The sequence below is a fragment of the Montipora foliosa genome, chromosome 2 (assembly GCF_036669935.1).
Source record: "Montipora foliosa isolate CH-2021 chromosome 2, ASM3666993v2, whole genome shotgun sequence".
Classification (NCBI taxonomy): domain Eukaryota; kingdom Metazoa; phylum Cnidaria; class Anthozoa; order Scleractinia; family Acroporidae; genus Montipora; species Montipora foliosa.
The window spans coordinates 50,974,522-50,987,021 of record NC_090870.1 but is presented as its reverse complement, the minus strand read 5'-3'; the positions used below and the strand labels follow the sequence as shown (position 1 = coordinate 50,987,021).

Sequence of the window (12,500 nt, the reverse complement as noted above, 5' to 3'; positions counted from 1 at the left end):
CTGTACTGGGATAAACTCCCCAAATCCTCCCTATCCTAGAGTAGCTGTTTTTGAGAAACTACTAAGGTCACTAACACAGTCCAGCCGAAACAAAACCTGTACCACAATCGTTTCTCTCTCAAAAAGGATTTATTTATCCTTGCTCAGTTTGTTCAGTCTTTTATCGGGTTCCTTAGTCTAGATAAATTCGTCAACCAACTGGTTAGTTCTGTGAAGAATTATACGCTATTCTAGATCCAAATGCTCTCAGACTGATTTATGTACTCTATCCTAGAGTAAACTGCTTGAAAACCATACCCTTCGCAGCAGCACATACCTATAAAGCCCATTTATGGCAGTACCCTCTGTACTGCCCCCAGTACTGCCCTGTGATGACCAATATCAACAGTGACAACCCGAATTTTTCATGGAAGGTAACAAATTGAACAAGCGCCAGGAACTCCCACTGTCACAATGCCGCCAACAAAGGACATTGGCATGATATTAAAACATCAATTACAGAGAAGACGTCATAAGGCTCAAGTTTGTGTGCAACAACAACAACAACAACAATAACAATAAATGCTGCAAAGTGAAATTTCAGCTGCAGTGTCAGCAATGGGCCATTAGGTCTCCTGCTTTCTTTCAAAGTCGAGCTCTGTGACGGGTAGCGAGAATTACTTTTCGATAATCCAATTTTTGAATTTCGGGGTGTATTTAGCTTCTACTTGAGAAGCATACAGATGACCGCTTTTGCAAAATAACAAAAGCAATTCAACTTTTTTTTTTCCTTGGGATGTTCTCCTATTTCTGAAATTCTATACTTCAAAAATGCATCGCCTTGTCCCTGGGTTCCGACGTCCCCGCGTCCCCACATCCCGTCTTCGCGCCCCCGTCCCACTTTTCGACAGCCAATAATAATCACTACTTTGAGAGCAGAGAAGAAATCATTTCACATTGAGAGCACACACTGTAATTATTGTTTATCAGAGAAATCCAGTGAATAACAGCAAAAAGACATAGTAAATATTCCAAAATTTGTGTGGGCCCTGGAAAGATAGCAACTGTATGCCTCAAGTGTAGGCCACCAGCAAAAACCTTCAACAAAAGCTACAAGATAGAGCATTTAAACTGGTAGCTGTTTCCCAGGAATACAAATTCAATATGCCAAAAGAATATGGATAAGCTAACAAGTATCAATAAAGTTGGGTGGGATAAAAATCTACTTTTTGATAACACACAAGGTATTTTATGAACTTCTTGTGCAGTCTTCTCTTGCTTGATAGTCATTTTGTACTGATCAAGAAGAGGGAAAAGTGATTTCTTCAAACAGAAAACTCTGAAAGTTAAGTTTTTTCCAATTCAAGTGAAATTGTATTTCCACATTCATTCATTCATTCATTCAATCATTGTTTTAGCCCATCGAATCTTTCCAGATCCATCGGAACGGGAATCAATCAATATCGCCGGTTCACGGCATCTGTAAAATTTATAGTCGGTCCTTCTCAATGTTTTGAGTCTTCGAAACCTGGTGAATTAGTGGAACTTTCTGGTAGAAACCACGCTAGCGTGAATAGTAACTGTTTTTGGGCTTGATTGTCCGGGCAGCGAATTAGGTGACCGAGATATTTCCTTTGCACTGATTTTACGAAGGCTGATACTGGAATGGTGTTGCAAACAACGTGGAGTTTCTTGGTTGACCATTTGAACCCGAAATTCTCGTCATTATCACTTGCGCTTTTAACGCAGGCCCAACCGTTTCGGATCATCGAACGAAGAAATTGGTTGTACACAGCGTAGACTCTGTCAAAGTTTCGTGCTGCAATTGTCCAGCATTGGCAGCCGTAGGCGAGACAGGACCTCAATTCGGCGTTAAAGGCTCGGATTCTTGTAGCAAGCCTGATTTTTTTAACTGCAGAAGAATCTCTTTCTGGATGCAAATTTGGCCTTAGCTTATTCAATACGCATATTGATTTCCGCGTCACCGTGTTATCGAACTGGATTTGAGCGCTGAGGTAACGGAACTGTTCGGTGTTTTGGACTGTTTTGTTATCAAGCTGGATTATGGAACTTGGGTAAGATGCAAATGAAGACGGCACCGTTGAAGAAGAAGAAGCGGTTGATTTGGGTTGGAGTCTTGGAGAAATTGAAAATTTGATATCAGGGTCTCGGTTTTGGTTGGATTGACCATCAGCGAGTATTGCCGAAACGTCCTTGATAGCTCGGATGTCGCTGTATCGAGTGAGTTTTGTGACTTAGTCAGCAATACCAGGTCACCTGCATAACCGCACCAGGACAGGGTGTGTTCACCTTTTGGAGTGTTTCTCGGGTCTCGGTCAGCGGCTCGAATGGCGTGCGAGTTACTTCGGTAACGGTATGTGAAAAAATCAATGTCGAGAGCCCGTGCGCGTTCCATAAAATCTCGCATGCATACGTTGAACAGGAGTGAAAATAATACTGGCCCCTCGGGCCCTCCCTGCTTCGTACCACTAGTTGAGGGGAATGTTGCTGTTGGTCCAGCCTTCGGGAATCTGCAGTAAGTTCGACTGTACAGATGCTCGAGAATATCCAGCCATGGTAGGTCCTGGCCAGGTGGAAAACGCGTTCGTACGCTGAGAAACATTGTCCTACGACATAATTTTTCATAAGCCGCACTGTAGTCAACAAATGAAGTAAATAGTGCCGGGCTCCCGGTTTGCTCCAGAGACTTGTTGAGACTTTTTTTTTTTTTTTTTTCGAGTAGAAAAATTCCGTTATTTGTTGATTTGCCCTGCATTACACCGTTTTGATGGTAGTGTATTTGCACTCGAAGCCAGCGTTCAAGCCCGTGTAGTATGATAGATATCGTAAGCTTGCAAATTGCCGATCCAACGCTCAGTCCGCACCACATGGTCGTGCATGAACGCGGGTTTTTCCGTTTCCACAAGCACGTCAGGTTCGAAAATGACCATTCTTCAGGTAGCTGTCGACGGCGCCAGACCTCGAGAATTAGCTGGTACAGCTCCTGTAGAAACTGTGCGCAGTCTCGGGCGTGTTTCAGGAACTCGCTCGGGATATCACTACTGGCTTTACGGTTTTTTGCTGTTTTACAGGCGTCGTAAACCTCGTCTACAGTTGGTGGATCGTCGTTCACCGGATTTTGTACTGAAAGTTGCTGTAGGTTGGCAATGAATTGCGGCGGAGGTTGTGAGATGAGAGCAGCGGGTGTACTTTGAAGTGGCGGTGCTGCGAAATGCTGCTTGAAGCGTGTGAAGACTGTGTGAGTAGCTTGTCTGGCCTATAAACGTCAGACGGTACTGGTTTGAAGGTTTTTTCCGAGCGCTGGAAGTTGGCAAAAACCTTCTCGATTCGAAGATTAACCGCGTTCATGTTGATTCGAGAAGCTTCGTTGTCGTAGAAGATGTTACGAAGTTGCCGTGAACATGCTCAAATGTCTCCGTGTACCTGCCGGATCGCAGCTGGATCGGCGTTGTCCATATGTAACTGATCGTTTCGTGACCGGAGGTCTCGCAGTCGCTGATCATCAGCCCATGGGGCTTGAGCTTGGTCATGCGTGTATTTTGGGAGTGTTACCCTGGTCAAATAAACTGTTGAGTTAATTGTTATTCACTTTAATTTGCTTCCAAGGTTGTTGAAATTCTTTTGGAAATAGAAAACAATAGAGTCATTGGCAGACATGGGCATTTGGAAAAATCTGATCATTCATCGGTTTGTAAATTAGATGTTATTTCAATAGTAAGAAAATTAAAGGATTGTCAAGAAGTTGAATAAGGATGAGTGTATTGTCTTATCAATTACCACATCTCCCAGGTGTAAAATCAAAGTGATCATGAAAATAATGGTAATTGACATTAAAAGTGTCCCTAAGTACCTGGTTCCATCACTGTCTTGTTGTAAAAAATTCAAATTCAAGAGAGAAATTATAACACAGTGATCGGGTGCTTCAGTCTCTTTAAAATTTTCATTTTAGAGTTAAACTGATTATTTCCAGTTTTTATTGTAAAGCAGTCAAATTAGACTTAACAAGCAGTAATATTATTGTCCATCCTCTGTGGTCAGAAGTGATCATAAATAGACACATGCAACAGGATCTTGTGACCTTTTGAAACCAGTGAGCATGACAAATCAAAATACATTGTATTGTTGCTCATAGCCATTTGAGTTGTTTCAGTGGCATATTGGGATTTCTTTATTGGTGTTCCCCACCCTTCCCTCCCTCTGTCCACTGATTTTATCAGTGAGCGCTGTGATCGCTGCTCACTCTCTTGACCCCTTGTACATGGGAGTTCTTTGCATTTTGCTAGATTTCTAGCGTTTCCCAGCCATAAGAGCATTTTCCTTCTAGAAGCTGGTTGCTGCTAGACATTTCAGGCAGCCATTACCAATAAAGTACACATAGTTGGTGATTCACAGTAATCACCAGCTAAGAAAAAACTCCTTTCACTTTTTTTTTTCCAACAGAAGACACCAGTCCTTAAAAATACAAGTTGTTGTAACAGCACCCTAAGTTTTTGCTCCCAAAAACCCACCTGCCTCTCCAGAAGTCTTCATTATACACTCCCACTCATTCAATTTGTCCTTAATTCTGTCGTCACCATCTTTCCACTCCTTCAGACGTTCTTTGAAATGTTCCTCATCCCATGGATCCATTTCTTGTTTCTCTATTTCACGAATGGCATCTTCATATTCAGCTCCACCCAATCGTACCAGTGTGTTCTGAATCTGCTCTCTATACTTACAGAATGTTGCATCAGTAACAGAGGCCTCTCCAGCATGGGCTGATAGTGCATTCACACAATACTTCAAGCGTACAATGTCAGACTCACAGCTGGCATCAAGCGAATGAGGAAGTAGATCCCAGCCAGAGGATGGAGGACTCAGGTTACAGATTGTTCTCAGAAGCACAATCAATAGAGAAGGGTCATATCCTGTGGATGATACTGAAGAGGAGTTTGCTAAATACAATTGACTCCACTGCACAGGATTGAGGATTCCTTCTTTTCGAAGAGACTGAAGCTTAGAGTGCGCTGGCTCATTTTTCAAGGCACTGCAAAGGTCTTGAGGATGAATTGTTCTGTCAAACACATCCCTCAACACTTGTGACCCCAGCTTGACCAGAAGGCAACATAGCAGCGTGTACTTGGTTTTTCCATCAACAGCACCTGAAAAAGTGTCAGAAAAGATCTCTAAGGCATCATTCTGGTTACTAAAGGCCATCATCATAAAGACCTCATTTAAGGTGAGTTTGCTTCAGTTTTCATGATTTTCTATGAATAACCATTGCTACTTTCATTTGGAAATTCAATATGATCAAGTCACCAGTGATCCCAAGACAGCTCAGAAGTAGAGTTGTTTCCCACCCACAAGTTACGGATTCAAATCCTGTTTAAGCCGACATTTTTCAGGCTTTACGTTTGTTACTTACTGCTCAAGTAATTTTCATAACTGTGATGGGCTTCTGCAGCTCAAACATGTGTCTATTGTGTTTAGTCCAATCACATCTTCACATGTGCTCAACAGGTTTGAATGCCAGAGTGACTCAACACAAACATGTAACAACAAAATTAAATTTTTTAATGGTGACATCAACAGAGAGCCTAAATTTTACTACCAATGGACAGTACAGAAAAGAGCTTTGGTTTACTAACTTAAAACAACCAGTAAACCAATTCCAACAACTTCCTGCAGCCCTACATACGAGTTATCAACAACAGCAGCTGCAACAATAAAAATAACTGAATGACCTAGCTATTTTGCTGACAATACACATAAAGACATTAGACTAAGATGGATCAAAATGCACCAATCACTATTTTACAGTCTTCATGGCCAATGACATCTAGGCTCAACTAGCAATCAACCAATAACATCATGACATTGATAACCAATCACTGCATCAATGACTACACTATTAATACCATCTACTGGCACTACACAAATCACTTGACTTTGAAGATGACTAATCCACTCAGATACATGTGATTTGTCTAAACATCAGTCAATGTCACCCTTGAAAGTGACCTTCACCACGAGTGTGTAAATGTGATACAGATCTGCCGCTCATGTTATATATATTACATCGACTTTCATCGCAGAAAGTCAACCACATGACTGCTAAAGATAGTACTTCTAGAGTGCAATAACATTATTTTTCTAATTTTCACGGTCACAACTCAAAAACCGATTTCTCTCAAATTTTGTACAGCTGTAGTGTACGATGTCTACAAATGCACTGTCAGTATAGTTTTTGGTCATGGGCATTTTCCTTTTTGAGAAAAAGCAGATTAAGAATTCCTGCTGCAATTACCATTTTTTTCACCGTTCAAAATAATTCAGTTACGCTTACTTTACTGTCAAACTTTCCTAAAAGAAGCAATTCGGATCAGCTCAAGACCTCCTAAAAGCTATTTTATAGTATCATCGAGACATCCAGCTACGCGACTTTTAAGAAATTGGAATATTGTTTAATTTTGCACCCACTTTCCACTAAAGTAACTTCAAGACATCTTTCAGTGATCAGTATGAAGTAGTTACCTTGTTCATGATGAGTGTGTGTGGTGCTTCCTGTAGCTGTTGCTGAAACAACATCAGCACAGCTTGCTTCTGGCTGCACACGATCTATCATAAAATGATCAACATGGTCTGTTGTTAGGTTAATAAAACAAGCTACAGCAATAATTTCATTGGCTCTATCAAATACAAACGAGAAGCCCTTAAGACATTGACTGCAAAAACTACCCTGCTAAAATTGAAACGAAAATTGATTATTTAACTAAATATTACTCTAGGCTATTAAAGATGTATTAAACAAATTAAGCAAATCCTAAAACATTACAGACATCACTCAACAAAGAGTAACGTGAGTCAGTGAATGATGAAAACAGCAGAAATGTTAAAGACTTTGACAATAATAATGGCTGTGTTGAAAAGTGGGCCAGGGACATGAGGACAGGGGACAGGGAGACTCGGGTACATGCCAATTTATGAGCTCAGTCTAGCCTTAAAGTGCCTCTGTGACCAAAAAATCAATTCATATTTTTCTTTGGATTTCAAAACTATGTTAACAAAACACTAAGTGACCCACGTTTTAAGCCTTGATTTCAAAAAGACACTTCTTTATTTTAACTGTAATTTTCCTATTTAATGGTCCGCCATTACTAAAATTGTGTTCTCGAGAGAGCTGGATCGAGGAGAAAATGACGTCAAAGGCTCACTAGTTTAAGAATGCAATATGTGTGTACGCCGCAGAATTAATATGCAGCACGGGGGTTTTGGGCTCTCAGACTTTTAAACTCACGCTTTGCATATATAATAAGCTGCGATCACACGCTGAAATTTTAAGCTAGTGAGCCTCTGACGTCACTTTTCCCTGGATCCAATCGGGGGTCCAATCGGTCAGTTTTGAACGTGAGTAATGGCGGACCGTGAAATCCAAAACTTACACTCAAAGTAAACGGCCTTTGGATAAAAATCAAAGCTCAAAATTTTGCCAGTCAGGTGTTAAGAAAACACACTTTCAAAATCTGAAGGAAAAAAGGACGTGGTTTTTTATCCCAGGGGCACTTTAACACACTGGAGTCAAGAGTTACTTGGGGTGCGTTTGATTTTTAAGATTTACAATGTAGATCTTAAAATCTGGATCTTCGGATTTCCAACAGAACACAAAATCTGAAAACGGATTTTGTCGCAGATTCACTAATCGGAAATCCATGTCGGGTAAGGATTTCAATTAACAAAATCTGTCACAAAATCCATTTTCAGTTTTTGTGTTCGATTGGAAATCTGAAGATCCGGATTTTAAGATCTAAATCCAGACTTCCCAATCAAAAGCACCCTTACCTTCTGGCTCGGGGATGGTACTTTACACATTTCTGGGTGGGGAATGTGCCGCTGGGACCCTAGAACCCTTAGCCTATAGCAAAGCTGGTTCAGTAGAATTTTGCTACCCTGTACTAGGATAAACTGCCCAAATCCTCCCTATCCTAGAGTAGCTGTTTTTGAGAAACTAAGGTCACTAACACAGTCCAGCCGAAACAAAACGTGTACCACAATCGTTTCTCTCTCAAAAAGGATTTATTTATCCTTGTTCAGTTTGATCAGTTTGTTCAGTCTTTTCTTGGGTTCCTTAGTCTAGATAAAATCTTCAACCAACTGGTTAGTTCTGTGAAGAATTATACGCTATTCTAGATCCAAATGCTCTCAGACTGATTTATGTACTCTATCCTAGAGTAAACTGCTTTAAAACCATACCCTTCACAGCAGCACATACCTATAACGCCCATTTATGGCAGTACCCTCTGTACTGCCCCCAGTACTGCCCTGTGATGACCAACATTTTCGACAATATCAACAGTGACAACCCGAATTTTTCATGGAAGGTAACCACTTGAACAAGCACCAGGAACTCCCACTGTCACGATGCCGCCAACAAAGGACATTAATTGGCATGATATTAAAACATCAATTACAGAGAAGACGTCATAAGGCTCAAGTTTGTGTGCAACAAAAACAACAACAACAATAAATGCTGCAAAGTGAAATTTCAGCTGCAGTGTCAGCAATGGGCCATTCGGTCTTCTGCTTTGTTTCACAGTCGAGCTCTGTGACAGGTAGCAAGAATTACTTTTCGAGAATCCAATTTTTGAATTTCGGGGTGTATTTAGCTTCTACTTGAGAAGCATACAGATGATCGATTTGCAAAACAACAAAAGCAATTCAACTTTTTTTTTGCCTTGGGATGTTCTCCTATTTCTGAAATTCTATACTTCAAAAATGCATCACCTTGTCCCTGGGTCCCGACGTCCCCGAGTCCCTACATCCCCTGTCTTCGTGTCCCCGTCCCACTTTTCGACACAGCCAATAATAATCACTACTTTGAGAGCAGAGGAGAAGTCATTTCACATTGAGAGCACACACTGTAATTATTGTTTATCAGAGAAATCTAGTGAATAACAGCAAAAAGACATAGTAAATATTCCAAAATTTGTGTGGGCCCTGGAAAGATAGCAACTGTATGCCTCAAGTGTAGACCACCAGCATAAACGTTCAACAAATGCTACAAGATAGAGCATTTAAACTGGTAGCTGTTTCCCAGGAATACAAATTCAATATGCCAAAAGAATATGGATAAGCTAACAATTATCAATAAAGTTGGGTGGGATAAAAATCTACTTTTTGATAACACACAAGGTATTTTATAGACTTCTTGTGCAGTCTTCTCTTGCTTGATAAAGTCACTGTGTACTGATCAAGACAAGGGAAAAGTCATTTCTTCAGACAGAAAACTCGGCAGTTTTTTCCATTTCAAGTGAAATTGTATTTTCACATTCATTCATTGTTTTAGCCCATCGAATCTTTCCAGATCCATCGGGACGGGAATCACTCAATATCGCCGGTTCACGGCATCTGTAAAATTTATAGTCGGTCCTTCTCATTGAAACCTGGTGAATTAGTGGAACTTTCTGGTAGAAACCACGCTTATCTAGCGTGAATAGTAACTGTTTTTGGGCTTGATTGTCCGGGCAGCCAATTAGGTGACCGAGATATTTCCTTTGCACTGATTTTACGAAGGCTGATACTGGAATGGTGTTGCAAACGGTGTGGAGTTTCTTGGTTGACCATTTGAACCCAAAATTCTCGTCATTATCACTTGCGCTTTTAGCGCAGGCCCAACCGTTTCGGATCATCGAACGGACAAATTGGTTGTACACAGCGTAGATTCTGTCAAAGTTTCGTGCTGTAATTGTCCAGCATTGGCAGCCGTAGGCGAGACAGGACCTCACTACGGCGTTAAAGGCTAGGATTCTTGTAGCAAACCTGCTTTTTTTAATTACAGAAGAATCTTTTTCTGGATGCAAATTTGGCCTTAGCTTGTTCAATACGCATGTTGATTTCTGCATCACCGGTGTTATCGAACTGCATTTGTGCTGAGGTAACGGAACTGTTCGGTGTTTTGGACTGTTTTGTTATCAAGCTGAATTATGGAACTTGGGTAGGATGCAAATGAAGACGGCACCGTTGAGGAAGAAGAAGCGGTTGATTTGGGTTGGAGTCTTGCAGAAATTGAAAATTTGATATCATGGTCTCGGTTTTGGTTGGATTGACCATCAGCGAGTATTGCCCAAACGTCCTTGATAGCTCGGATGTCGCTGTATCGAGTGAGTTTTGTGACTTAGTCAGCAATACCAGGTCACCTGCATAACCGCACCAGGACAGGGTGTGTTCGCCTTTTGGAGTGTTTCTCGGGTCTCGGTCAGCGGCTGGAATGGCGTGCGAGTTACTTCGGTAACGGTATGTGAAAAAATCAATGTCGAGAGCCCGTGCGCGTTCCATAAAATCTCGCATGCATACGTTGAACAGTAGTGAAAATAATACTGGCCCCTCGGGCCCTCCCTGCTTCGTACCACTAGTTGAGGGGAATGTTGCTGTTGGTCCAGCCTTCGGGAATCTTGCAGTTTGACTTTAGAGATACTCGAGAATATCCAGCCGTGGTTGGTCCTGGCAAGGTGGAAAACGCGTTCGTACGCTGAGAAACATTGTCCTACGACATAACTTTTCATAAGCCGCGCTGCAGTCAACAACAAATGAAGTAAATAGTGGCCCCCGGTTTGCTCCAGAGACTTGTTGTGACCGTTTGAGTAGAAAAATTCCAGACCAGACCTCGAGAATTAGCTGGAGAATTAGCTGGTACAGCTCCTGCAGAAACTGTGGGCAGTCTCGGCGTGTTTCAGGAACTCGCTCGGGATATCACTACTAGCTTTATGGTTTTTTGCTGTTTTACAGGCGTTGTAAACCTCGTCTAGAGTTGTTCGATCGTAGTTTACCGGATTTTGTACTGAAAGTTGCTGTAGGTTGCCAATAAATTGCGGCGGAGGTTGTGAGATGAGAGCAGCGGGTGTACTTTGAAGTGGCGGTGCTGCAAAGTGCTGCTTGAAGCATGTGAGTAGCTTGTCTGACCTACAACCGTCGGACGGTACTGGTTTGAAGGTTTTTTCCGAGCGCTGGAAGTTGGCAAAAACCTTCTCGATTTGGCGATTAACCGCGTTCATGTTGATTCGAGAAGCTTCGTTATCATAGATGTTACGAAGTTGCCGCGAACATGCTCAAATGTCTCTGTGTACCTGCCGGATCGCAGCTGGATCGGCGTTGTCCATGTGTAACTGATCTTTTCGTGACCGGAGGAATCGCAGTCGCTGATCATCAGCCCATGGGGCTTGAGCTTGGTCATGCGTGTATTTTGGGAGTGTTACCCTGCTCAAATAAACTGTTGAGTTAATTGTTATTCATTTTAATTTGCTTCCAAGGTTGTTGAAATTCTTTTGCAAATAGAAAACAATAGAGTCATTGGCAGACATGGGCATTTGGAAAAATCTGATCATTCCCTGGTTTGTAAAATACATCCTATTTCAACAGTAAGAAAATTAAAGGATTGTCAAGAAGTTGAATAAGGATAAGTGTATTATCGTATCAATTACCACATCTCCCAGGTGTAAAATCTGAGTGATCATGAAAATAATGGTAATTGACATTAAAAGTGTCCCTAAGTACCTGCATGGTTCCGTCACAGTCTTCTTGTAAAAAATTCAAATTCAAGAGAGAAATTATAACACAGTGATCGGGTGCTTCAGTCTCTTTAAAATTTTCAGTTTAGAGTTAAACTGATTATTTCTACAGTTTTTATTGTAAAGCAGTCAAATTAGACTTAACAAGGAGTAATATTGTCCATCCTCTGTGGTCAGAAGTGATCATAAATAGACACATGCAACAGGATCTTGTGACCTTTTGAAACCAGTGAGCATGACAAATCAAAATACATTGTATTGTTGCTCATAGCCATTTGAGTTGTTTCAGTGGCATATTGGGATTTCTTTATTGGTGTTCCCCACCCTTCCCTCCCTCTGTCTACTGATTTTATCAGTGCTGTGATCGCTGCTCACTCTCTTCCCCTTGTACATGGGAGTTCTTTGCATTTTGCTAGATTTCTAGCGTTTCCCAGCCATAAGAGCATTTTTCCTTCTAGAAGCTGGTTGCTGCTAGACATTTCAGGCAGCCATTACCAATAAACTACACACAGTTGGTGATTCACAGTAATCAGCAGCTAAGAAAAAACTCCTTTCACTATTTTTTTTCCAACAGAAGACACCAGTCCTTAAAAATACCAGTTGTTGTAACAGCACCCTAAGTTTTTGCTCCCAAAAACCCACCTGCCTCTCCAGAAGTCTTCATTATACACTCCCACTCATTCAGTTTGTCCTTAATTCTGTCGTCACCATCTTTCCACTGCTTCAGAAGTTCTTTGAAATGTTCCTCATCCCATGAATCCATTTCTTGTTTCTCTATTTCACGAATGGCATCTTCATATTCAGCTCCACCCAATTGTACCAGTGTGTTCTGAATCCGCTCTCTATACTTACAGAATGTTGCATCACTAACAGAGGCCTCTCCAGCATGGGCTGATAGTGCATTCACACAATACTTCAACCGTACAATGTCAGACTCACAGCTGGCATCAAGCGAATGAG

The 12,500-nt window shown here is 41.4% G+C and overlaps 1 protein-coding gene across 1 annotated transcript in view; it reads right to left on the bottom strand.

Moving 5' to 3' along the window:
- The window catches only part of LOC137993485 (nucleotide-binding oligomerization domain-containing protein 2-like), a 20,864-nt gene that overhangs the window by 8,119 nt on the left and 245 nt on the right, over positions 1-12,500 (bottom strand). The window contains exons 1-3 of the mRNA XM_068839378.1: positions 12,183-12,500; positions 6,514-6,597; positions 4,509-5,141 (exon numbers count right to left, since the gene is read on the bottom strand). The exon at positions 12,183-12,500 is cut by the window's right edge and continues 245 nt beyond it. Of these exons, the coding sequence (XP_068695479.1) occupies positions 4,509-5,141; positions 6,514-6,597; positions 12,183-12,303 (838 nt within the window). The 5' untranslated portion in view covers positions 12,304-12,500. The remainder of the gene's footprint in view (positions 1-4,508; positions 5,142-6,513; positions 6,598-12,182) is intronic.